The sequence below is a fragment of the Puma concolor genome, chromosome A3 (genome assembly GCF_028749965.1).
Source record: "Puma concolor isolate L17-30 chromosome A3, mPumCon1.1.hap2, whole genome shotgun sequence".
NCBI classification, from domain to species: domain Eukaryota; kingdom Metazoa; phylum Chordata; class Mammalia; order Carnivora; family Felidae; genus Puma; species Puma concolor.
In genome coordinates, this window is record NC_141669.1 from 64,691,973 (window position 1) to 64,719,320 (window position 27,348).

At 35.5% G+C, this 27,348-nt stretch overlaps 1 protein-coding gene across 7 annotated transcripts in view; it reads right to left on the reverse strand.

Moving 5' to 3' along the window:
- Positions 1–27,348, reverse strand: part of VRK2 (VRK serine/threonine kinase 2) — a 105,680-nt gene that overhangs the window by 61,911 nt on the left and 16,421 nt on the right. For 5 of the 7 annotated variants that reach the window (XM_086701050.1, XM_086701054.1, XM_086701049.1 and 2 more), the window contains exons 3-7: positions 14,767–14,816; positions 13,982–14,051; positions 12,448–12,535; positions 9,706–9,811; positions 8,406–8,498 (exon numbers count right to left, since the gene is read on the reverse strand). In XM_086701050.1, coding sequence (XP_086557176.1) covers positions 8,406–8,498; positions 9,706–9,811; positions 12,448–12,535; positions 13,982–14,051; positions 14,767–14,816 — 407 coding nt within the window. The other 2 variants (XM_086701052.1, XM_086701056.1) reach the window with 2 other exon arrangements.

Consider the following 27,348-nt stretch of genomic DNA (forward strand, 5'->3'; position numbering starts at 1 on the left):
CCAATAAAAATGCCAACATGTATTTTTTTTTTTTTTAACGTTTATTTATTTTTGAGACAATGCAAGAGACAGAGTGCAAGCCGCAGGCACTCTGAAGAGAATCTGAAGCAGGTTCCAGGCTCCGAGCTGTCAGCCCAGAACCTGACGCAGGGCTCGAACTCACGAACCACGAGATCATGACCTGAGCCAAAGTCAGACGGTTAACCGACTGAGCCACTCAGGCACCCCAGCCAACATGTATTTTTTAAATGAAGCTAAACAAAATAATATAGAAACTATAAATATCTAGAGTAATACTGAAAAAGAAAGCTACAAGGCACAAAGCCTCATCAGATATTAAATTATGTTATAAAGCCTCAGATATTAATGCACTAGTATTATAATTAAACATAATTAGACAAACCAGAAGGATTCAGTAGAAAGTACAGAAACGAACTCAAGTACATATGGAAGTTTAGTATATGATAAAGGTGGCATCTAATATCACTGAAGGCAAAAAAAAAAATTTTTCAAGTTTGTTTTGAGAGCAAGAGACAGCGCAAGCAGGAGAGAGGCAGAGAGAGAGGGAGAAAGAGAGAATCCCAAGCAGGCCCCACACTGCCAGCACAGAGCCCAATGTGGGGCACAAACTCAAGAACCGTGAGATCATGACCTGAGTCGAAATCAAGTCAGACACTCAACCATCTGAGCCACCCAGGTGCCCTGAAGCAAAAAAAAAAAAAAAAAAAAAAAAAAAATAGCATTGGAAAAACTAGAAAATCATTTAGAAAATGACAACACTGAGTCAACACTTCTTCTCATGTAAAAGAATAAACTCTAAATTAATAAGAGATTTAAATGTAAAAAATGAAAATATACAATTAAATTCATATAAAATCTCTCTGTGGAGCAAGGTTTTTAATCATGCTTGAATACCCATAGTAAATAAAAAATTAATAATTTGACCGCATTAAAAATAAAGTTTCACCTTCTATGTGGCAATAAAACATCACAAATATAATCAAAGGACAGAAGGCAAATTGAAAGAACATACTTATAAAATCTGTAATAGATGATGGGCTTATATATTTAAAGAACTCTTCAAAAGAGAGGGAATAAAAAAACAAAAAAAAGAGAAACAGGCAAAAGACATGAGCAGACATTTCACGTACACACACACAAATTATTTAAAACTAGCCCTTTTTCTAGTATCCAAAATCTATAAAGAACTCACCAAATTCCACACCCGAAAAACAAATAATCCAGTGAAGAAATGGGCAGAAAACATGAGTAGAAGAACTTCTATTAACATGAATAGAACTTCTCTAAAGAAGACATCCAGATGGCCAACAGGCACATGAAAAGATGCTCAATGTCACTCCTCATCAGGGAAATACAAACCAAAACCACACTCAGATATCACCTCATGCCAGTCAGAATGGCTAAAATGAACAAATTAGGAGACTATAGATGCTGGAGAAGATGTGGAGAAATGGGAACCCTCTTGCATTGTTGATGAGAATGCAAACTGGTGCAGCCACTCTGGAAAACAGTGTGGAGGTTCCTCAAAAAATTAAAAATAGATCTACCCTATGACCTAGCAATAGCACTGCTAGGAATTTACCCAAGGGATACAGGAGTGCTGATGCATAGGGGCACCTGTACCCCAGTGTTTATAGCAGTACTTTCAACAATAGCCAAATTATGCAAAGAGCCTAAATGTCCATCAACTGATGAATGGATAAGAAATTGTGGTTTATATACACAATGGAATACTACTTGGTAATGAGAAAGAATGAAATATGGCCTTTTGTAGCAATGTGGATGGAACTGGAGCATGTTATGCTAAGTGAAATAAGTCATACAGAGAAAGACAGATACCATATGTTGTCACTCTTATGTGGATCCTGAGAAACTTAACAGAAGACCATGGGGGAGGGGAAGGAAAAAAAAAAAGTTAGAAAGGGAGAGAACCAAACCATAAGAGACTCTTAAAAACTGAGAATAAACTGAGGGTTGATGGAGGGGGTGGGAGGGAGGGGGGGTGGGTGATGGGCATTGAGGAGGGCACCTGTTGGGATGAGCACTGGGTGTTGTATGGAAACCAATTTGATAACAAATTTCATATTAAAAAAATAATAAAACAATAAAACTAGCCCTTTTTGCTTTTGGCAAAAAAGGAATACAGTGACTGGATTTACACTGCCACTGCCTGGGGGAAACTGCATAAAATGAAAGATACAAATGTTTTGGATATTAAATAGGCAGCATATGACTGAGATCCTTGAGAAAATGAGGGAAAAAAAGATTAGTTGAGTCCCACAGATGCCCCAGCTTTCTGCCTGGTGACAATTCCAAACTCAAGAACAGGAAGGGAAATCCTAACAGCAGTACAGCATCCTGACGACAGTCATTGAATTCAGTGAGGCTCCCAAAGAGCCTGAAATTGCAAAGAGGAGTTTAGAAGAAGAGAAGAGGGAGCTACATGGGGGTAGGGGTAGGGGTAGGGGCAGGGGCAGGAGGGGAGGAAGTTCCAGAAAAATCTGCCTAAGTATCTCCTTACCTGTAGTATAAAAGGTGGAGCCAACAACCAATAGGAGTAGGAAGAAGAAGAACTCCCAGGGTTCACAAAGAGCTGGGAGTTGAGTTCTGACCAACCAGAGTTAAGTCCTCACACGGAATTCCATTAGAAATCACAGAACTTCACAGCATAGAACCAGGAATAAACTATCCACAGAAGTAAAGGCTACTATAGACTCATTTTAGCAAAGCTTAAAAAATAGCCTCAAAATGAACATACTGTCTCGAAGAAATTAGAGATTGATTAGATTAAAAGAAGGGAGAAGCTATATAATGTAAACATTAATCAAAAGAAAGAGGTGTGGTTATATTAATATTAGACAAAGTTGAACAAGTAATATTACTAGCTATAAAAGCAAGAAATGTACTAGCTATAAAAACTCACAATCTCAATCAAAATCCTTGCAGGTTTTGGGACAGAAATTGACAAACTGATTCTAAAATATTACAAAAGGAATTGCAAAGTAGCCAGAAAAGTCAAAATAATTTTGAAGAAAAGAACAGAGTTGGAAGACTCTTCCTACTTTCCAGACCATGAACTGTGATAATGACTGTATGATACTGTAACAGAGAATCCAGAAATAGACCCATTCATAGATGGTCAATAATTTTGACAGAGGAGCTGAAAGCAATTCACTGGGGTTCACTTCAACATCATATGTATGTATGTATACATACATATGTATGTCCCATATGTATGTCCACCCTCCCCCTAGAAAAGAGCCTTGATCCTTACCTGGCACCAAATACAAACTTGAAACAGATCAGGAATCTAAATATAAGAGTTGTATAAAACCCCTTGAAGAAAACTTATGAGAAAACATTTTATGATCCTAGCTTAGGACAGAAGTAGCACAAATCATAAAAAGAAAAAAAAAATCATAAACTGGGCCTCATTATAATTAAAAACAACTGCTTTCTGAAAGACACTGATAAGAAAATGAAAAGATAAGCTACAGATGTAGAAAGCATCTGCAAACAAGTATCTGACAAAATGTTCCTATCCTTAAAAAATAAAGCTCTCTTAAGACAAATCTGATTTAAAAATGGGAGCATATAATTCACCAAAGAAGATAAAAGAGTGGCAAATATATACATGAAACATGCTCCGTATCATCAGTCATTACATAACTGATGCACATTAAGACTACTAGATATGACACCACATTTACCATAATGGCTAAAATTTTAGAAACTAATGAAACCAAGTGTGGCAAGATGTGGAGAACTACACATCACTGGTGGGAATGTATAACAATGGTACAACTGCTCTGGAAGACAGTTTGGCTGCTTCTTTTAAATTAAACATATACTTCCATATAATCCAGAAATCCCACTCCTATTTACCCAGAAGTTGTTAAAACATATACCTACATAACTTTATGTGAATGCTTATAGCAACTTTACTAATAATTGCCCCCAAACTGGAAAAGACACAAATCTCCAACAGGTAAACAGATACCCTGTGGTAGTTTTCCATGGAATACTACCTATCATTAAAGAAGAATCAACTACTAACAACTACAGCCCAGGTAAATCTCCCAAACATCATTCTCGGTGAAGGAAGCCAGACACAAGGGTATATATCCTATAATTCCATTTTTATATGACATTCCTTAAACATGCAAAAACTATGGGGGCAGAAATCATCACCAGCGGTTAGGGGAGTGAGAGAAGGGAACTAAGCAGGCGTGGGGGAAGGACAGAAAGTGTGAGGATGATAGGAACATTCTGTATCATGATTGCATGGTTATATGATATACATGTGTCAAAACACATCAAGCTGTACAGTTAAAAGGGTGAATTTTACTGTTTGTAAATTATACTTCACAAAACCTAACCTTAAAAAAGTATGCAGACGTTTACAGGATTTTAATATACATTGCCAAATTGCCCTTCCATTAACTTAATTTCTTCTTCTACCCCCATTTAATTTACATTCCCACTGGCGGTCTACAAGTGCCTGCACTTCATCAGCTCGATATCATCAGATTATTATTTCAGGCTTTTCCAATCTGATACGTTCTTTGAAAATGTTACCTCTGCATCTCTCTTCTTTTTAGTGATGGTGAACTATTGTTTATCCATTTCTGACAGCTGTATTTCTTCTCTGTTCTGTTAATTCCTTTTAGTCATTGTTTTAAGAAAATATTTAGTGTTTTTCTTATTAATTTTTTTGAGTTTGATACATCTCCTCAAATATCTGTCATAATTCTACTTTCCATTTTGTCATTTCTTTCATTTTTTCAACTTTTTAAACGTAGACATCTTAAAGTTGGAAATTTCTCAATATTTTCTAGGATTTGTTCTTTAGTACCATTATTTAAAAAATTTTTTCCTCCTCCTCAGAGTTCAGGTAAATATTCAACTATGACTTTTTAAATTTTTTATAGAGTCAATTTAAAAAATGTTAAATCTCTTTTGTCTGATACAGTGGCTACCGGCCACACGTAGTTATTGAAATTTAAATTAATTTAAGCTATCTTCCTGTGTTTTCTTCTGGTTTTATGGTTTCAGGCCTTACATTTAAGTCTTTAATCCATTCTGAGTTAATTTTTATGTGTGGTATAAGATAAGAGTCCAGTTTCATTCTTTTGCATGTAGCTATCCAGTTGCCCACCATTATTTATTAAAGAGACTATCCCTTCCCCATTGTATATTACTGGTACCCTTGTCAAAGATTAGTTCGTTGTATCTGTGTGAGTTTATTTCTGAGCTCTCTGTTTTGGTCCACTGTTTTTATGCCAATAGTATACTGTTTTTATACTATAACATTGTCATATATTCGAAATCAGGAAGTATGATGCTTCCAACTTTGTTCTCAAGATTGCTTTGGCTACTCACGGTCTTTTGTGGTCCCATACGAACATTAGGATTCTCTTTTCTGTTTCTATGAAAAATGCCATTGGAATTTTGATAGGGATTGCAGTGAATCTGTAGATTGTGTTGGGTAGTATGGACATTTTAACAATATTAGTTCTTGCGATCCATGAACATGGGTCACGGCAATGATTCTTTCAACTGACACTAAAAGCATAGGCAATGAAGACAAAAATAAACAAGTAGAACTACCTCAAACCAAAAAGATTCCACACAGCAAAGGAAGTCACCAACAAAATAAAAAGGCAAACTACCAAACTGGAGAAAATATTTGCAAACCATAGATATGATAAAGGGTTAATATCCAAAATATAGAAGAACTCATACAACTCACTAGCAAGAAAATAAGCCAACTGAAAAATATACAAAGGACCTGCACAGACATTTTTCCAAAGAAGGCATACACATGCCCAACAGTTGTAAGAAAAGGCGCTCAATATTATCATCAGGGAAATGAACACCAAAACCACAATGAGACATCACTCAATACCTGTTAAGATGGCTGTTATGAAAAAGACAAGAGATAACCAGTGTTATCCAGTGATAACCAGTGATAACCAGTGGGGAGGGTGTGAAGAGAAGGGAACCCTTGTGTACTGTATAGTCTTTATGCAAAATAGTCAAGCAGTTCCTCTGAATGCAACTATCATATGATCCAGCAATCCAACTTCTGGGTATATACCAAAAGGAAAATAAATCATTATCTTAAGGAGATATGTGCACTCTCGTGTTACTGCAGCATTTTTCACAACAGCCAAAATAAGTAAATAACCTTAGTGTTCACTAATGGATGGATGAATGAATAAAGAAAATGCGGTATACACATGCAACAGAATTATTCAGCCATAAAACGAAATATGGCATTTGTGACACCATGGATGAACCTGGAGGACATTAAGTCAGACACAGAAAGACTGTATTATCTCACTTATACGTGGCATTGTAAAACAGTAAAACTTACTGAACCAGCAAGTAGAAAAGTGGTTGCCAGGGGCTGGGGGTGGTGGTGGGGGGTGTGTGGAGGAAATAGGGAGATGTTGGTCAAAAAGATGAATAAGTTCTAGGGCTCTAACATACAGCATGGAGACAACAGCTAATAATGCTATGTACTTCAAATTTGCCAAGAGTAGATCTTAAGTGGTCTTACCACAAAAGCAAACAAAACAGTAGCTATATGAAACAAATGCATTAATTAAATTGATGATGGCAATCACTTCACAACATATACATCATCACTTTGTACACCTTTAAAAAATCATGTTATACAACCTAAACATATGCATTGTTTTGACAATCCTACCTCAAGAAAGCTGGGGGTGGGGGAGAGAAAGCAAGGTAAAATAAAAAATTAATTAATAATTAAGTTAAATTTAAAATTCAGTTCCTCAGTCACACTAGCCACATTTTTTAGAGATTCTTTTTTTTAAATTTTTTTTTTCAACGTTTATTTATTTTTGGGACAGAGAGAGTCAGAGCATGAACGGGGGAGGGGCAGAGAGAGAGGGAGACACAGAATCGGAAACAGGCTCCAGGCTCTGAGCCATCAGCCCAGAGCCTGACGCGGGGCTCGAACTCACGGACCGCGAGATCATGACCTGGCTGAAGTCGGACGCTTAACCGACTGCGCCACCCAGGCGCCCCGAGATTCTTTTTTTTTAAAGCAGTTAATTTATACTCAATTTTGGCAAATTTAGAGCAATTCAGGTAAAACTGAATGGAAAGTACAGTGAGTTCTCATATACCCACTGCCCCTCCCCCAGACAGTCTCAATCCCATACCAGAGTATTACATCTGTTACAATGGATGAACTTACATTCCTTACACAGCAACACATCATTATAACTAAAAGTCTATAGTTTGCAATAGGGCTCACTTTTGGTGTTGAACATTCTATGAGTTTTGACAAATGTGTAGCAACATATATCCACCATTGTAGTATCTTACAGAACAGTTTCACTTCCCTAAAAATCTTCTGTGCTCTGCCTATTCATCACTCCCTTCCCTCTAAGCCCTAGCAATCACTGATCTTTTTAGTGTCTCCATAGTTTCTCCTTGTCCAAAACCTTGTAAAGTTGGAATTATATAGATTTTCACTTAGTAAAATGCATTTAAGGTTCCTCCATGTCTTTTCATGTCTTGACTGCTCACTTCTTTTAACATTGAGTAATATTGCCTTATTTGGATATACCACAGTTGATTTATCCATTCACCTATTAAAGGACATCTTCATTGCTTCAAGTTTTGGCAACTATGAATAAAGCTGCTATAAACATGTGTGTGTAGGTTTTTGTGTGGATATAAGTTTTCAACTCCTTTGGGTAAATACCAAGCAGTGTAATTGCAGATCATATGTTACGAATATGTTCAGCTTTTAAAGAAAACGCCAAACTGTCTGCCACAGTGGCCATATCATTTTGAATTTCCAGCAGCAATGAATGGGAGTTCCTGACATTCTCCATCCTCATCAGCATTTGATGGTACACTACCCATGTTTCAGGTGCTGGATAGCCACACGTGGCTCATGGCTACCATACTGGACAGTATCATATAGAATATTTCCATCATTAGAGAAAGTTTCACTGGAAAAGCTGCTCTGTTTTAAGACTTAAGTGTTTATACAGTGAAAGGGGAGCTAATATGACTTTTAATTTTTTTTTTCTCTGCACAAATCCATCCCTTCTCCCACTGAATTTTGATAGTTCTTTATATTCACTCTGAAGGTCAAATTTCAGCAATTTTACTATATGTCCATTAACAAATTAACCCCTCTGAGTCTCAGTGTCCTCATCCTAATTACTTATCAGTTTAGTGCATTAAATGAGATAAGCAAGGTAAGATAAATCACAACATTCATCATGTTAATCCTCATTTATAAACTCTCCTGGGTTAGGAGTTTGATTTTTGAATGTCTCAGTATGATACTTTGAGGATCCTTACTGAAAGCAAAAGCTTAATACTGTACTTACCCGATCTGGATTTCTATAACCTAATAGTAGATTTGCTGCTTTTATATCACCATGAACATATTCATTTTCATGTATATATTCCAGAACATCCAACTATGAAAAGAAATATATAAGGTTATACTAATGTCTATTTCAAACTCATGGTCAACTTGAACATTTTGAATATAGAATAACATGTATTTTTTCTCACTAACAATAACAAAGTGACATATTATACAATTATGTGTTTGCCTATTCTCAAATATCACATGAACTGGTCACTTATCCTGGAAAAAAAGTTGAACAACACGATCCTCAAATATCAAGTGTTTTAATTAAACTTCTGATGAAAGGGGACCGAGATTCAACAATGCCGATACCTATGTTCCCGACAGCCTGGTGGCCAAATCACACTGTGCAAGGAGGAAAAAATCCGAGATACACTGTACAATAATCATGAAGCCCACTCAGGAATTCCTCACCCAAGCAATGATTATAAATCAAGTTTTGGAGACCCCAGAACAAAACACCATGTCCATGAGCTCAGAGAAAGGCATTCTCCCTCTGGACAGTAATAGGAAAAAAACCTGAGCTTCATCTTTAAAGCCCTTGAGCCTTGCATATTACCTTCACCCAGTGCTCAATAAACATTTGCTGGCTGGCTAAACGGATGAATGGATGAACGGGAAAATTAGCGAGTTCTATTTGCCACATCCCAACCTGGCATGAGTAGTTTCATTCTATTTAAAATGGAAAAAATAAAATGGAGCTTGGGCAAACCCAACACAAACAAGATAAGACAAATATGTGATATAAACAAAATGTGTGCATGGGTGCTATTAAGATTTCATTGCTTCTTATTTGGCAAAGTATATATTATTCATTGCCATACTAATTACTGCCACCATCCCAAACTCATAATAAAAACTGCACAGCGCCCCATACTGTCACATGTTTAGTATGGAAAATAATATATTTTGCCATAGTTTGCATTGTTATAAATACAACTGACAAAAGAGAGGTTATTCTTATAGCAATGCAAGCTTGTTCTGATATGTAAAACAAAGCTGTGAGGGGGAAAAAAAATCAGACTGTAGAACCAATGCCTAATTGAGTTTGTAGTGCCAAACACAGCACATTCTGTCACTTACAGAGCCCACTGTTATCAATTTCACCAAAATAGCCTCTACTCTAAATAACTGACATTTCTAGGGCAATAATCCTTCATTCTCTGATAATTCCACAAAGGGCAACGATTTGCGTATTGTAACAAGTAAATAATCTGAAAATGAGGCATGTGAAATAAGTCATTCCTTCTTACCATTCGGATACCTAGCTGCAGGACAGTTGACTTTTTAAAAGTACCATTCTGGTCTGAGATCTTCTGTAAATCTATTCCTAGTCTTTCCATTACCATAAATCTGTAACTATAAGAAGGAGACGTCAAAAAGAGATCTTAAGATAGCAATGCTTGAAACTGCCTATTTATGAATTTGAAACAAGGAAAAATACCCTCAACCTAACAATGAAGAATACTGCAACCTGAACCATTAAAGAATGAGTGTACGTTAATAATCTTGCTGTTCTTTTACAGAAGAATACTAGTCAGTATTTACTTTGCAGTTAGTTTTCTAGAAGAAGAGAATGTTGTGCTGAAACATTCATACTCACTCTTAGACCATGAAAAGAGAATACTCTTTCTAAATTAAAGAGTCCTGGGGCGCCTGGGTGGCGCAGTCGGTTAAGCGTCCGACTTCAGCCAGGTCACGATCTCGCGCTCCGTGAGTTCGAGCCCCGCGTCAGGCTCTGGGCTGATGGCTCAGAGCCTGGAGCCTGTTTCCGATTCTGTGTCTCCCTCTCTCTCTGCCCCTCCCCCGTTCATGCTCTGTCTCTCTCTGTCCCAAAAATAAATAAAACGTTGAAAAAAAAATTTAAAAAAAAAAGTTTAAAAAAAAAAACAATAAATAAATAAATTAAAGAGTCCTGAGTTTGATTCATTTTGACTCCATCACCTTCTCACTGTGTGACCTTGAACAAATTATTTGTTTGGACAGAAATTTTTATTTATATTTGCTTCTTGAGCTTATAAATCATAATTACTTTCTCCATACACATACAAATATGACTTTTTAAAAAAATGTACTTCCTTTCTGTTTGGCACCTCCACCCCTTCTTGTCTTCCCTTAACAGATCCACACCAGCCCCTATTCTTTATTGATCTATGTATACACACATGAACACAGACATAGAAGAATTTTTGTCCTTGTTTTACAAAAATGTGATCTTATTATATGCACTTTTCTGCATCATACTTTTTTTCATTAATAGCTCACTGAAATCCTTCCAAATCAACTGCATTAGCTCTCTTTTTAATGTCTGTTTATTCGGGGTGGGAAGGGATGGGGAGAGGCAGAGAGAGAGAATCCCAAGTGGGCTCTGCGTGCTCACAGCATGAAGCCCAACACAGTGCTCGATCCCATGAACTCAGGTCATGACCTGAGCCAAAATCAAGAGTCGGACGCTTCATCACCAAGCCACCTATGCACCCCTCAACTGGTATAGCTGTAATTGATTCCTTTTATGGGCTGCATAATAGTACATGATATGGATATACCATGATCTACTCAGTCACTCAGTCCTCTATTAACAGCCCTTTACTTTGTTTCCAGATTACTGTTTGTTCATTTTTTAGTGATAGCATTTGAAGACCATTTGAACAAAGCACTGAACACTGAGCCTATTTTCTCACTTAGGAAAGAAAACATCACTATTTTAAAAGCTATTGAAAGGACCAAATGGGATACCTAACAAATAGAATTTTTTTTCTTTTTTAATTTTTTTTAATGTTTATTTTTGAGAGATAGAGACAGAATGTGAACAAGGGAGGGGCAGAGAGAGAGAAGAAGACACAGAATCTGAAGCAGGCTCCATGTTCTGAGCTGTCAGCACAGAGCCGGATACGGGGCTCCAACTCACAAACCGCGAGATCATGACCTGAGCTAAAGTCGGATGCTTAATCAATTGAGGCACCCAGGTGCCCCGAATTTTTTTCTTCTTTAAAAACCACTACTCAGTTATTTATATGTGATGACTAGCCATATGTGGTGATTTTAAAAATATTTCCACAAATTTTTTCTTGTGCCTCTTCTCAAGAGATGAAGTTTAATTGAATCTCCTCTTACATATGAAGTAGACTTAGTGACTTGCCTCTAGCAAAGAGACTACAGTGCAAATGATGTGATATTACTATAAGATTTTAAATAAGTCAGTCAAAGAAAGACAAATACCATATGCGGAATTTAAGAGACAAAACAGATGAACATAGGGGAAGGGGGCAAAAAGAGAAGGGAGCAAACCAGAAGACTCTTAACTATAAGGAACAAACTGAGGGTTGTTGGAGAGGCATGGGTGAGGGATGGACTAAATGGGTGATGGAGATTAAGGAGGGCACTTGTTACGATTTGCACTGGGTATTGTATGTAAGTGATGAATCCCTACATTCTACTCCTGAAACTAATATTACCCTCTATATTAACTAACTAGAAGTTAAATAAAATTTTGATAAAACAGTTTCAATTATAAAAAGGCTTTGGCTTTCTTCTTGGATGCATGCTCGTGTGTGTGTGTGTGTGTGTGTGTGTGTGTGTGTGTGTGTGCGCGCGCGCGCGCATATGCTCTCTTTCTCCCTCTCTCTCTCTCTCTCTGTTCCTATTACTTCCTCTAGGGAAAGCCAGCCACCATGTCTTTATAACATTGAGGCAGCCTATGGAGAGACCTACATGATGGGAAAGTGAGGCTTGCCAATAGCTACAGCAGTGACCTTGAAAAGAGATCCTTCCCCAGTCAAGTACGGAGATGACTGTAACCCAGCAGGCAGCTAACTACATCCTCACAAGTCCCGAGCTGGTAACCCAGTTATAGAAACTGATCATGGAAACTAAGATGATATTAGTCTGTTGTTATAAATCACTATGAATTAGGTAATTAGTTACATAGCAACAGGTATTAGACCACGTAAGAAACAGTCATAGAACAACACTTGATTATAATAATTGCATTTTACCTTCTTCCCTTGAATTCAGTAATACCGGATCCATAAAACATAGGAATTCCTAAATAATCAAGTTGTTTGAGTTCTATCCAGTTTTTGACTACAAAGACAAATTTAACAGGAAAAAAGTTATTTAATTTTAGAAATGTTATTTCTCACTTTTACATAGATCCTAAAACTTATCTAGCTAACCTAAGTAGAAATTAGACTTCCTGGAAAATGTTTTAAATAATCTAATATCTATCTATCCAGTGGCTTTTAAATTCTATCACCATAATTAACATAAAAACATATACAGAAATTTTAAATTAAATCAATTATAACCAAAACAGAAGTAGTCATGGTCATAAAATGCACTGCTATCATATACTCAAATCTTTCTATTCATGAAAAAAAAATTCATTCCCTTATATGTTAAATTCCAAAACATAACATATGCTCAAAAAATTAAAATAAAATAAAATATAACATATGTTAACTACCAAAGAATCAGTAGAGAGATGGCTTTTTCTTTTCCATTACTTAAAAATCTAAAGCCATGGTGGTTGAAAAAATAGAAATTGGGCAGAAAAATCATTTACTATGAAATTGTTATACAGAAACTTTTTTGACTAAATTTAGTCTAAAAAAGTCAAATCCACTGAAATCATCAGGTAGTTTATTTTCCACTTTTCTACCATATATGTTTAATGTGTAAGACAGCTCTACGATAGATAGTCAATGTTTAATGGATTCTATTTGTCACCCTGACATAGTTTAAGCAGTTAGTAAAGACTACTTTCATAACATTTAGGTTTTATTAAGGAAATCAAAGTTAATTATTGAGTCTAGACTCATTATTCTTTTTCTTAAGCATAATGTAGAGGATCTTGACTATATCACTTTTATTCATATCAACTTCCTTTAAGTTTTACTTTGTCCATCTATATTCTACTGTATTTATAAAATGTTTCACTTATTCCTCAGCTCTGCTCACATTCATTTCTCATTAAATTCCTCTAACTGGTGGTTCTCACATGTGATTTCCAGCTCCAATTGATTTTCCAACATTCAAGTTTCTAACACTTTTAGCTTCTAAAAGTTCTAAAAGTTTTAGCTTCTAAATGTTCTAAATCATTTCAATGTTAATCATTTCCATACACCTTACACTAATCCATTCTATGGCCATTCTTTTTGTTTATATATCTGCTGCCCATTTTAATATATTTTCTTTATTACCTTTGACTCCACATGGTTTTCTATTAAAAATTATGATTTCATTCTACTATCTTTTACACTTAAAGAACACTTAGTAGCTTAGACCAACAACCTAATATTGTATGTAAAGTAGTGGAAACAACTTTGATTTGAAATATATAACTCATGATGTATGTAATATCAACATTTATATACCATCTATCTTATTTTTATATAATAACTAATTGTATCATTTTACAATAAAATTCGTGATTGAAAATAATTTTCCAGAAGGCCAGAAAAGAGAAATATATTAACACTCACTTCAGCAAACTATACAGAAGTAGCTTGCTTTGCTAAATTTACTTACTATAGTCCTTTTTTGCAGCTCTTTGATAAAATTTAAGTTCTGAAAATAATGGGCCATTTTCCTGATATTCCTATAAAAGATAAGAACAATTAATTTTATTAGGAAAAAAATCTTAAAGATAGATTTGGTATTTCAACTGTGAAAATATGAGTACACATTGGTAATATATAATAGTGCTTGAATAATTTACTATAAAATAGAGGCATCAAATTTCCATTAAAAAGCTCAGAAAGCACTAAACTTGGAGAATCTCATGTTTAAATTTAACACCTGTAATGCTGTCTATGCAATCTTACACATGAAAGTAGTCTTCTTATGGAAAGAACCTGCTAAAAATACTGACAACTGGATATACACACATACAAAGATATTCAGCATCTACCAACATGGACATCAGGGTAGATATACTGTAAACTACCCTGGGGTTCATTCATACATGATACCTTTATTAAGTGTCTACTACATTTCATCCATTGTGTTAGGCATAGGGGATACAAACAGAAATAAAACCTCATCCTCGCCTTTAAGGACCTTACCATCTAGAGTAGAAAGGAAGGAAGGGAAGAAATAAGAGGAGAGATAGCTAGATAGGATACAAAGATGATAAATGTCAACACAGAAGAACAAAGTTCTCCAATCTTTACATTTTAAGAATGTGAAAATATACCATAATACTATATTTATCGATAAGTAAAATTAGAAAAGCTAAGAAACAGTTTTACAAAGATACCAGGAAAAAAGCAGAAAAGAAAAAAGTGAAATACAAATTTAAGAGCAATACTCACCACTTTTATTACATGTCTTGCATCTTTATCTGGTTTATTTGTGGGGAAAGCTGCAGAACAAAACACAAGGGGGGTGGTGAGAATTGGCTGTTCACAATTACCGAACACCTACTATATAGCAGACACTGAGCTAAGCACTTCACATATATTCACTTATTGCATCCTCCCAAGAACTTCTTATGGTAGGTATTATCTCCATGTTACACAAGATCCGACTAAGGTTCAAAAGTTGAATAATTTGCTGAGAAGTATCAGATTGGGGATTGAAACTCAAATCTATCTGATGCCAGAGCCCACACTTTGCCATAAACCATATTCAAATATTCAATCATGGAAAACAACAGATATTAATCACACAGATCCAAATGTAGGGGAAAATATTTTCTAGATGTACAGCATTAAACCCAGTAAATGATACATATTAAAATCCACTGATTCAATGTTACTAAATTAAAATCTATGATAATTCAGAAAGAAAAACATATGCATCTTAACTAAAAAGTTCAGAACAATTTCTATGTGGCAAAATTCTAAAATAAATCAAGTGATAATGAGAATAAACTCTTTTAAAAATCATCTTCTGACCCTGGCAATCCATCATTCCTACATTAAAGAATGTGTATCTCATAATTATGTGCATTTCAATTTCATTTTATCTTATTATTTGCCATTTGTATTTTAGATATAGCAATTCAACTTCTGAAAATTCCACTGTTCAAATTTTTAGATCCAATCGATCCTTTCATCTCCGTTATCTAAATTATTTAAAAAATTATGTTTTTCAAATCTTGGTATGTTGACTTGTATATTTATTTATGCTATAAAAGTCTAGAAACTTGCCATTCATCCATTCATTCTTCATCCATGCATTCCTTCATTCATTCAACCAGTACTTCTTTACCATGAGGCTAGGATTTGCAAGGCATTGTGTTAAGTGTCAGTATTATGTTTAAAGGAAAGTGAAAGGAAAGATGGTGAAGCTAGTATTTGATATGATTAAATATCAGCACCTAACAAATGGAGAACAAGATAAAATTCTTCAGGTAAATTTTCAGTATGTTTATCAAACACTGTCCTCTTATGACTACTTCTAAAATTTCTCCTACTCCATGGACTTTCTTTTATTTCACATGATAGATGCAAAACAAACAAACAAAACAAAACACAAATTTACTAAAATATGTCAATTCTACTTTACAGTAGAGTCAACTTATGCACATTTTTTTAACCACTCTCCAAAATTTTTAACATCAGAAACGTTACCAACCATTTGAAGAAACTATTACTTCAATGTTAGTTGATACTGGATACAAATTATGAACCCAGACCTCTTTACAGTAGCAAAAAAAAATTAAACTTGTCTAGATCAAGTAAAACTCTCTTTTCGCCTTGATGTATGTAAATTCATTCCACTTTCACCCATGCAAGAGGAATGGATTATCCATATCTAAAGCAAGAAAAAACAAAAGAGAGTATGTACAGAAGAAGGGGTCCAGTCCTGTTATAGAAGAAATAAGAAAAGCCTTTCTTCCCACCCTACAGCAGACTATTTTTACTAGTGCGGTGCCCCAGCCTGGGGAGAAACAGCCCTGTCCTAATCCCGGTCCACTTAGTACAACGCTGGCTCTGGGAAAGCTGCAATGGGCTACTCCTTGCTGATTTCAGTCAGTATAGCCCTACCACTTAAAGTCTGCATCTCCCTTTCACATTATTCACAGGAACATAACTATATGTTGACCTATATTCGAAACATCCCACACTTGTCATCTGATAGCTACATAATATTCTCCATAAACTTCCAAGTCAGATTATATTGGAAGGCCTAAATCCAAAATCAATGGACTAGAAAGCTCTTGGAGATGGATGTTGAACAAATAAATTGTCCTAGTTACCATGGAGGTCTCTTTTTGGTAATCCATCAATTAATGAATGAAACAAATATTTATTTTCTACTGTAAGCTAAACCACATTCTAGTTGGTATTAAAAGATTAAACATTTGTAATTAAAAAATTAAAAGATAATGGAAAACAGACATGGTATGTGCTTTTATAGTCTAATGGAGAAATCGGACATTCATCAAATACTCAAGCACAAGTGCAAAACTTTAAGTATAATAAATGTAAAAAGGGGGAGGTAGATAGTAATAAGAGGATGCATAATTGAATCTATACAAAAGGGAATTATTGAGCCAGGACAGTTTGAGAAGTGATGTTGGGCCAGATGCAAATCTGGTTAATAACTTCTGCCTAATGAAAGGTTTTAAAAACTTGAGGTATAGGTGGAGGATAGAAAACACATAATTAGACATGCATTCTGAGCATATCACTACACTACAGCGTGGAGAACAGACTGAAGGGGCACCAGAGTAGACACTGGACCCATCAGTAAGGATTTAATTTTGATTGATCACAGAAAAGAGGACTACAGCTTGGACTAGACTATCAATGGTACATAGATTTCAGAGATTTCAGAAAGCGAAATTGGTAGGACTTGATGATGGAGGAAAAGGGCTCTTGCTTGTTAGATTACTGCTGATTAATCTATTAGGGTTTGAAAAGAATGCTCAATCATCGACAGTGACAGTGTTGACAGTAGAGCAGTCTCACACCTCCATTTAAATTTCTGTTGAGATAAATGAATAAACTTAAAAATATTTTTTTTTAATTTTTTTTTCAACGTTTATTTTTGGGACAGAGAGAGACATAGCATGAATGGGGGAGGGGCAGAGAGAGAGGGAGACACAGAATCGGAAACAGGCTCCAGGCTCTGAGCCATCAGCCCAGAGCCCGACGCGGGGCTCGAACTCACTGACCGCGAGATCGTGACCTGGCTGAAGTCGGAGGCTTAACCGACTGCGCCACCCAGGCGCCCCTTAAAGGGGCACTAGGTGGCTCAGTCAGTTAAGCGCCCAACACTTGGTTTTTGGCTCAGGTCATGATCTCAGGGTTCATGGGTTCGAGCCCTGCATGGGGCTCTGCACTGACAGTGAGGAGCCTGGTTGGGCTTTTCTCTCTCTCCCCCTCTCTTTGCCCTTCCCCTGCTTTTGCTCTTTTTCCCCCCTCTCTCTCAAAATAAATAAATAAACAAAAATAAATTTCTGATGAGAGCTCTGATGAGCTGCTAAAAATGCATCTTGCACATATAGAATATCTGCCCTCCTAGCACTTTTTTCTATTCACTAGGAAGTCTATCTGGTTTTTCCCTTGAGGAACCAAACCTCCCACTACCCACGTGGATCTAGTAGGATTGCTTCACACAGTACTCCCGCCCTTACATCTCAGAGTTGGGCACATGGCCAAGCCTGGCTAATTGGGATGTACAAACCCACTGGCCACAGCAACCAGTTCAGAAAGAGCAACATGCCCCAACTAGGTAAAAAGTTACTCCCTAAGATTTGACACTAAAATGCAATGTAATACAAGTAGACCATCAGATGTAAGGATACCAAACCCTAGAAATTACCTTCCTCAGTTAAACTGAAAATAAAGTCTGAAAAGTCAAATCCAACACTGATAAAAGTGAGGTTAAGGTAGGAAGCGAGAAAGGGCTCTGTGGACATTGCTTAAGCCCTATACTATCCATACCTGAAGCCAGAAAAAGCCCTACACTTCTCAGTGATAAGAGTTTAAAAAAATCCCCTTTGTTTAATACATTTGAGCTTCTGACATTGGCAACCAGGTTTACACAGAAGGCAACTAGAAAAATTAAAATATGATGAAGTCTGATAAAAAATGTCAATAAAGTAGCACACTAGATAAACCAAAAACCTTGTATAAAATAAATAGGATGCTGAATATAATAATCAAACTTTCTTATAAATGAAGAGTTCATCTGGTGAAATAAATAAACAATAAGGAAGTCAAAAATAAAGAGAAATCTAAAAACCACAGGGAGCCTTAATGTTCTAGGCTAGGTAGAAAGGCTGCCCACTCTGGATAAACAAGGACATTAGTGTTAAAGCTCTCTTGGGAAAAAGACAAGTCCCTGGGTCTGTAAGAGGCACATTTGAAGTTAAGATGGCCACATAAAGTCAGAATTTTTAAAGTGCTATGTCTTGTATTAGTGTGAAACATTAAAAAAAGAGAGCGAAAGAAATAGGGAGATGGGGGAAGGGGAGAAAGTGGGGAGAAAGGAAGGGAGGGAAGGAGGTAGAGGAAGGAGAGGGAAAGAATAAAAGAAGAAAGGGAATTCACCAACGACAAACACAGAAAGAAAAACAAAAAACCCCACCTTATTTTGGCCTAGACCATGAGTGTGAGGCAAAGTACAGTCTTTCCTGATAATTTATTCTGCCAAAGTTGCCTTCAGGAATTTGAGGCTCAAATTCACACAATTGTATGGTACAGGGGACTTGAAGTCAAATGGTAACCCAGAGAACCTTGCAGAAGCAAAAGAAACAAATCTTCAAGGGACACACTGGACTCCCATGACCTCCAGCAATAAAGCATGGCTACAGATGAGGAAATGATCCAACACTACAAAATAGTAAAGAAAATAAACAAAAGGCATAGATCCCAAGAAACGCAGACCTCCCATATAGCTCAATTATCTGCTTGAAATGATAACAGACACAAAGTATCAGTAGCATAAGAAACAATGCAAAATATTTTATGAAAAAATGAACAAATTGATTGTAATTCAGAAAGCATCAGAGAGCTATAAGAGCCAGTGACCAAGAACAAGGAATACATTTGAACTCCAAGATGAAATCTGGGAGTAAGTTTGAATTTGGAATAGTCAAATACTGGAAACTACCTGCACATCTATCTTCATTAGAATGTGTAACACACTGTACTATAGTCATAGCATGAAACACATCGTAGAAAAAAAATGAGTGAAATACATATACTGAAGTAATAGAAATATATCTTAGATATAATGGTAAGTAGAAAAAAAAAACATAAAACAGAATGCATACTTATGATTATATTTATATAAATTTAAAACCCACAAATTATATTTGTTTAGGGATACACACGTACACTGTAATAAAAAACAGTATAATTAAAACCATAAATAGTGTAGACTAGTGTTACTAATACAAGGGAGGGAAGAGATGTTAGAGGTTCTAGAGTGCTGGTTATTTTATGATATATTAGTTTTATGATATATAATTTATATAATTATATATATATTCTATATATGATTATATAATTATATAATCATATAATATGATAAATAATTTTATGATATATTATAAGAATTTCCCACACAGGAAATAGAGATATAAGATATGAAGAAGAGATTATGAAACATCAAGGAAATATGTGACAGTAACACAATTTTCTAAAAAGCTCCAGAAATAGAGAATAGAGAGAACAGAGGCCAGGCACTTCTGAATAAATAATATCTGATAACTTTCAAATACCGATAAAAGTCATGAATCCTCTGATTTAAGAATTGCAAGTCCACAAGATAATAAATCTGCACTCCAGCCCACCATAGTCAAAACTGCAAAACATTAAAGACAAAGTTCTAACAAACTCGATAGAAAAGATTAGATTACATACAAAAGACAGATGAAGTGACAGCAGACCTAACAGCAACAAGGCAGTAGGAAGACATCTAATAATATCATTATTCGTATAATATCATATATTCATATGCTGGGAGAAAATAATTATCAATCTAGAATAAGGTGCACTAAAAACATGAACAAAAATAACGAACAAAACAGGAACATGATGACTAGAGTTACAGGGTCGTAATGCCATGTATTTATTCAAGAGAAACAAGGAGACAATGATTAGCTTCATAGTTTATTAAATCAAGAGAGTGTACTGAAAGTTTACAGGCAACCTCTACAATAATAGAAATAAAATTGATAACTTCAAAATCTATAAGGGAAAAAAGAATTTTAAAAAGACCTAAAAATAGGAAGATAGGCAAAAATAGAAAAAAAAGAAGATAGGAAAAGAACAGTTTTTTTAAAAGGCAGAGAAAATATAAAATGTGATGAAAGAAATAAATACCAATTTAATATCAATTTTTAGCCACACATTTTTTCATATTATATTATCTCTGAAATTTGAATGCATCTTATAACTGAAGACATCTTACAGTTGCTGTTGACCACACAGCAGTGGAGAGTTGTCACTGCCTATACAGGTACAAACCTAGCCCCGATGTCTGTCTTCACTTCCGTTGAGTCTTCTACATTGCTGGCAACGTTACATGTTACAGTTAATTGTCATTTACAATGATTTGTGCATGTAGAAAAACTAATTAACCAGTCCAAAACAGAAAAGTGGTACCTAAACTTGATAGTAGTCAAAAAATGTTAAGACAGGACTGTACCAATTGAGTACTCTATGAGTTCCACATGTAAGACTATTTTAAAGGTACTGTGTTCTAGTTTAAAGGGAAGTATTAGGCATTAGATATAAAGCAGGTCTTATATAAACACAAAAAGAATGATTGAAGAGACAGATAATTATGACCTTTTAAGCATCTAATGGAGACTCAACATATGTACATAAAATAATGATGTATCTTATAATCACAGACATCTTAGATGTGAAAAAACATGCCATAATCATAATAAATTTGAGTAGACTAACTTCACCAGTAAGAAAAGAAACTGTAAGATTGTCAGAAAAATAGATAAATGCATACTATATATGAGACATAACTAAAACCTAGCGATGCAGAGAAAATGAAAAGATAAATAAACTAGCTAAAACAGGCTGAAAAAAAGGCCGGAATATGTATTTTCAAAATTATAGAAATCTGAGGACAAAAGAATTACTAGATATAAAGTTAGTACCACTTAATCATTAAAAAAAAATGATTCAATAGAAAAAAATTAATTCAATGGAATGACTAAATTCATGAATTTGAAAACATCTGATAATGTACCTTCATAATAGAGAAATCAAAACCACCAGAATTATAAGAAAAAAAATGAGAAAGTGTAAAAATCATGGAATATTTTAAAACAATCCATAATGTATAGGCAAATAGACAAAAATAAATTAGAATAATACAATTAACAGTTTTTATCTAAAGGCCACATAAAGGGGCGCCTGGGTGGCACAGTCGGTTGAGTGTCCGACTTCAACCAGGTCACGATCTCGCGGTCCGTGAGTTCAAGCCCCGTGTCGGGCTCTGGGCTGATGGCTCGGAGCCTGGAGCCTGTTTCCGATTCTGTGTCTCCCTCTCTCTCTGCCCCTCCCCCGTTCATGCTCTGTCTCTCTCTGTCCCAAAAATAAATAAACGTTGAAAAAAAAAAATTTTAAAGGCCACATAAAATAACAAATCAGTTAAATAACATACATTCTTTTCAAAAACAAAACATTTTTTAATTGCCCATAATTTTACCCAGAAAGGTTTCCTTGAGTATCAAAGAATAAGAATTATTAAGGCTACATTATGTGACCATAATGGCTAGATCCTAGGCCAAAGAAGAAATCACAATGGAATTTAGAAAATACATAGCACTTGTTTACGCCCCAGTGGCTCAGTCAGTTAAGTATCTGACTCTTGATTTTAGCTCAGGTCATGATCTCAGGGTCATGAGTTTGAGCCCCTCATTGGGCTCCGTGCTGACAGCTCAGAGCCTGGAGCCTGCTTCAGATTCTGTGTCTCCCTCGCTCTCTGCCCCTCCCCCACTCACGCTCTGTCTCTCTCTCTCAAAAAATTAATAAACATTAATTTTTTTTTTTTTAATGGGAAGGGGAGGACAACTGGGTGGCTTAGTCAGTTAAAGCCTAACTTTAGTTCAGGTCATGATCTCATGGCTCGTGAGTTCAAGTCCTGAATTGGGCTGTCTGTTGTCAGCACAGAGCCACTTCAGATCTTCTGTCTCCCTCTCTCTCTGCCCCTCTCCTGCTCTCTTTCTCAAATAAATTTTGAAAATGGGCAGAGGATCTAAACAGACATTTTTCCAAGAAGACATACAGTTGTCCAGCAGACACATGAAAAGATGCTCAACATCACTAATCATGAAATAACAAGAAATAACAAACAAGAAATAACAAATGTTGGTGAGGATGTAGAGGAAAAGGAACTTTCACACGCTGTTGGTGGGAATGTAAATTGGTACAGCCACTGTGGAAAATAGTATGGGGGTTTTTCAAACAATTAAAGATGGAAATACCACATGATCCAGTAATTCCACTACCGGGTATTTACCCAAAGAAAATGAAAACACTAATTCAAAAAGATATACTCACCTCTATGTTTACTATAGCATTATTTACAATAGCCAAGATATGGCAGCAGTCTAAGTGCCCATCAATAGTTGAATGGATAAGATATGATGTATACACACACACATACACACACACATATGAATGTTACATAGCCGTAAAAAAGGATAAGATTGTGCCATTTGCAACTACATGGATGGACCTAGAGGGTATTATGCTAAGTGAAATAACTCAGACTGAGAAAGACAAATACCATATAATTTCACTCATGTGGAATAAAACAAACAAACAAGCAAAAATAAGGTAGAATCAGACCTATAAATACAGAGAACAGAGTGATGGTTGCCAGAGGGAATGGGGGTGGAAGGATGGGCAAAATGGGTGAAGGGGAGTGGGAAATACAGGCTTCCAGTTATGGAATGAATAAGTCATAAGAATAAAAGGCACAGCATAGTGAATATAGTCAATGGTATTGTAATAGTATTGTATGCTGACAGATGGTAGCTACACTCGTGGTGAGTATAGAATATCCTATAAAGAAGCTGAATCACTGCGTTGAACACCTGAAATTAATCTCACTTTGTGTGTCAACTATAAAAATTTCAAAAAATAAATGAGTAAAGTACACTTTCCAATTAAAAAATACTTGAAACAAATGAAAATGAAAATACCACATATCAATACTTATGGAATGCAGCAAAAGCAGTTCTAAGAGGAAAGTGTGTAACAATAAACTTCTACACTAAGAAAAAAGAAAAACCTAAAATAACAATGTAACTTTACACACTAAGACCCCAGAAAAAGAACAAATCTCAAAGTTAGTAGAAAGAAGGAAATAACAAAGATGAGAGTGGAAATAAATGAAATAGAGACTAGGAAGCCAATAGTAAAGATCAAGCCAGACAAGGACACTCCAAGAAAAAAAATTATAGGCCAATATCCCTGATGAACATATACACAAAAGTACTCAACAAAATATTGGCAAAATGAATTCAGCAGTACATTAAAGGTTCATATATCATGATGAAGTAGGATTTATTTTTGAAATGCAAGGATGGTTCAACATATGCAAATCAATCAATGAAATCCACCCACCACATTAACAAAATGAAGGATAAAAGTCATAAGATCATGTCAGTAGATTTAAAAAAAAAAAGCATCTGACAAATTCAACATCCTTTCACCATGAAAGCCTCTCAAAAATTCAGGTATAGAAAGAACATACCTCAATATAATTAAGGCCAATTATGAGAAGCTGATACTGAACATCATACTGAACTGTGAAAAGCTTAAAAGCTTTTCCTTTAAGATCAGGAACAAGACAAGGATACTCACTCTCACCAATTTTACTCAACATAGTACTGGAAATCTACCCAGAGCAACTAGCAAGAAAAAGATAAAAATTATCTATATCAGGAATGAAACAGGGAACATCACTATAGAACCTGCTGACATTCAAAGTATAATAAATATGGGGGCACCTGGGTGATTTAGTCAGTTGAACATCTGACTCTTGATTTCAGCTCAACCATGATCCCAGGTTTTGGGATCAAGCTCCACATTGGGCTCTATACTGAGCATGGAGTATGCTTAAGATTCTCTCTCTCTCCCTCTGCCCTTCTCCCCTACTTGCACGCTTCTCTCTCAAAATAAGTACAATTATGAACAACTTTATACATACAAATTTGAACAATTTAGATACAATGGACCAGTTCCTTAAAAATCACAAATTACTAAAAATTATCTAAGATGAAACAACCAAATTAGTCCTAAAACTACTAATGAAAGTAAAATGAAGTTAAAAAAAAAAAAAAAAGCTCCTGGTAAAAAGTATCTCTAGGCCCAGTGACTTCACTGTAGAATTCTACAAAACATTTACAAAAGAAATAATACCAACTGTACCTACTCATTTCCAGGAAGCAGGAGAGATTAACTCACAACTCATTTTATGAAGCCAGCATTACCCTGATATCAAAACTAGACTAAATTAGTAGGAAAAAAGAGAAGAAAAAGGAAACTATAGACCAACAGCCCATATGACTCTGATGAAAAACAAAACAAAACAAAACTACTGTCATCCACCATATGAAGTCTAAATGAGAAAAACCACACAATCATAACAATTGAAGCAGAAAAAGCATTTGACAAATTTAATACCTATTCCTGATAAAAAAAAAAACTTTCAGTATACTAGGAGAGAGCTCCCTCAACTTTATAAAGACTATTTACAAAATACCTATCTTATTGTTAACATGATACTAAATGATGAGAGGCTGAAAGCTTTCTCCCTAAAATTTGGATCAAGTCAACGATATCCATTATCACTAATCCTATTCAATAAAGTACTAGAAGTCATGGCCAGTGCAAGGAGTCAAGGAAAAAAATAAAAGACATACAGATTGGAAAAGAAGAAATAAAGTGGTCCCTTTTTACAGAAGACAGGATTATCCATATAGAAAATCCCAAAGAATCAGAAAAAAAATCCTAGAATAAATAAGTTTTCCAAGATCATGGAACATAAGGTCAACATGCAAAAATCAAATATATTTCTATATGCTAATAATGTACAATTTGAAACCAAAATTACAAAAGCAATGACATTTTCAATAGCACCAAAAATATAAAAACCTTCATGTATACTTAAGTAACAGTACATGTACAAGGCCAATTATGCTAAAAACTATAAAATGCTGATGAAAGAAATCAAACACCTAAAGAAATGGAGAAACATAATGTATTTGTGGATTGAAAGACTCCACATAGTAAAAATGACAATTCTCTCCAAATTTAACTATGGATTTAATCCAATACCAACCAAAATCTCAGTAAAGTTTCTTTCTTTTGCCTTTTTTTTTTTTTTTTTGTAAATACAGGCAACTTGATTTAAAAATCTATACAGAAAGGTAGGAACTAGAAGAGATAAAATAATTTTGAAAGAGAACAAAGTTGAAGGGATCACACTATCCATATGTCCTTCAATAGCAGAATAAACAAATTGTGGTGCATCCATACAATATAATACTACTCGGCAATAAAAACAAATGAACTATGGCTATGTACAACTTGGATGAACTTTGAAGGTACTATGCTATGTGAAACAAATCCAGTCTCAAAAGTTACATGCTGTATGATCCCACGGATAGGAATTCTGTACATTCTTAAAAAGACAAAATTGGGGGCATCTGGGTGGCTCAGTCGGTTAAGCATCCAACTTCGGCTCAGGTCATGACCTCACAGTCCGTCAGTTCGAGCCCCGCATCAGGCTCTGTGCTGACAGCTCAGAGCCTGGAGCCTGTTTCAGATTCTGTATCTCCCTCTCTCTCTGACCCTCCCCCGTTCATGCTATCTCTCCCTGTCTCAAAAATAAATAAACGTTAAAAAAAAATTTTTTTTAAAAAAGACAAAATTGTAGTGACAGAGAACAAATCAGTGGTTGCCACCACCTAGAACTAAGGAAAGGGTGTAACTACACGGCGATAGTATGAGGAAGATGTTAGGGATGATGAATCTCTTTCGTACCCTAACTGTTGTGGTATGATAAAATCCACAGAGATACACACAGACAAAAAGTCAATTTTTCTCTATGTGAATTTAAAAATAATATTAACAAAAAGATAAAATATAGGGGTGCCTGGGTGGCTCAGTTGGTTAAGTGTCCAACTCTTGATTTCAGCTCAGGTCACGATCTCACAGTTCATGGGTTCGAACCCCACATCAGGCTCTGTGCTGATAGCATGGAGCCTGCTTGGGATTCTTTCTCGCCCTCTCTCTCTGCACCACCCCCAACTCATGCATGCACATGCACTTGTTCTCTAATACACTTAAAAATTTTTTTAAAAAGATATATACAATTGTAATATAAAGTAAAATATGCTTAATGATAAAAAGGCAAAAATAATTTTGAAAACAAATATACAATGTATAACTTTGGCAGAAAATGCAGAAAGGATAGCAATAGTAGGCCTCAAGGGGAAGGTAGCTTCAAATAAACACAATTGGAATATGTAGAAACTGGAGACAGAATGTTAGGGCTAAAGACAAAAACAGAACAAGCAAGTTGATCTTAGTATTTACTTCCAGCAGTGAATTCCAAGACTATAACATTAAAAATTCTGGGTTTTTTTGGTTTTTTTTTCCTTTTTTTTATTTGTTTGTTTTCTTTTTTTGAGAGAATAAAGAGAACAAAAGCAGAGAAGGGGCAGAGAGAGAGGGAGACAGAAGATCCGAAGCAAGCTCTGCGCTGACAAGTGGCAACAGTGAGCCCAATATGGGACTTGAACTCATGAACCATGAGATCACGACCTGAGCTGAAGTTGGAAACTCAACCGACTGAGCCACCCAGGTGCCCCCAAATTGTTTTTTTTTTTTTAATATTTACTAAATCACCACATACTTAATTTTTAAAATGCGTTCCTGTACAGTTGGTAAACA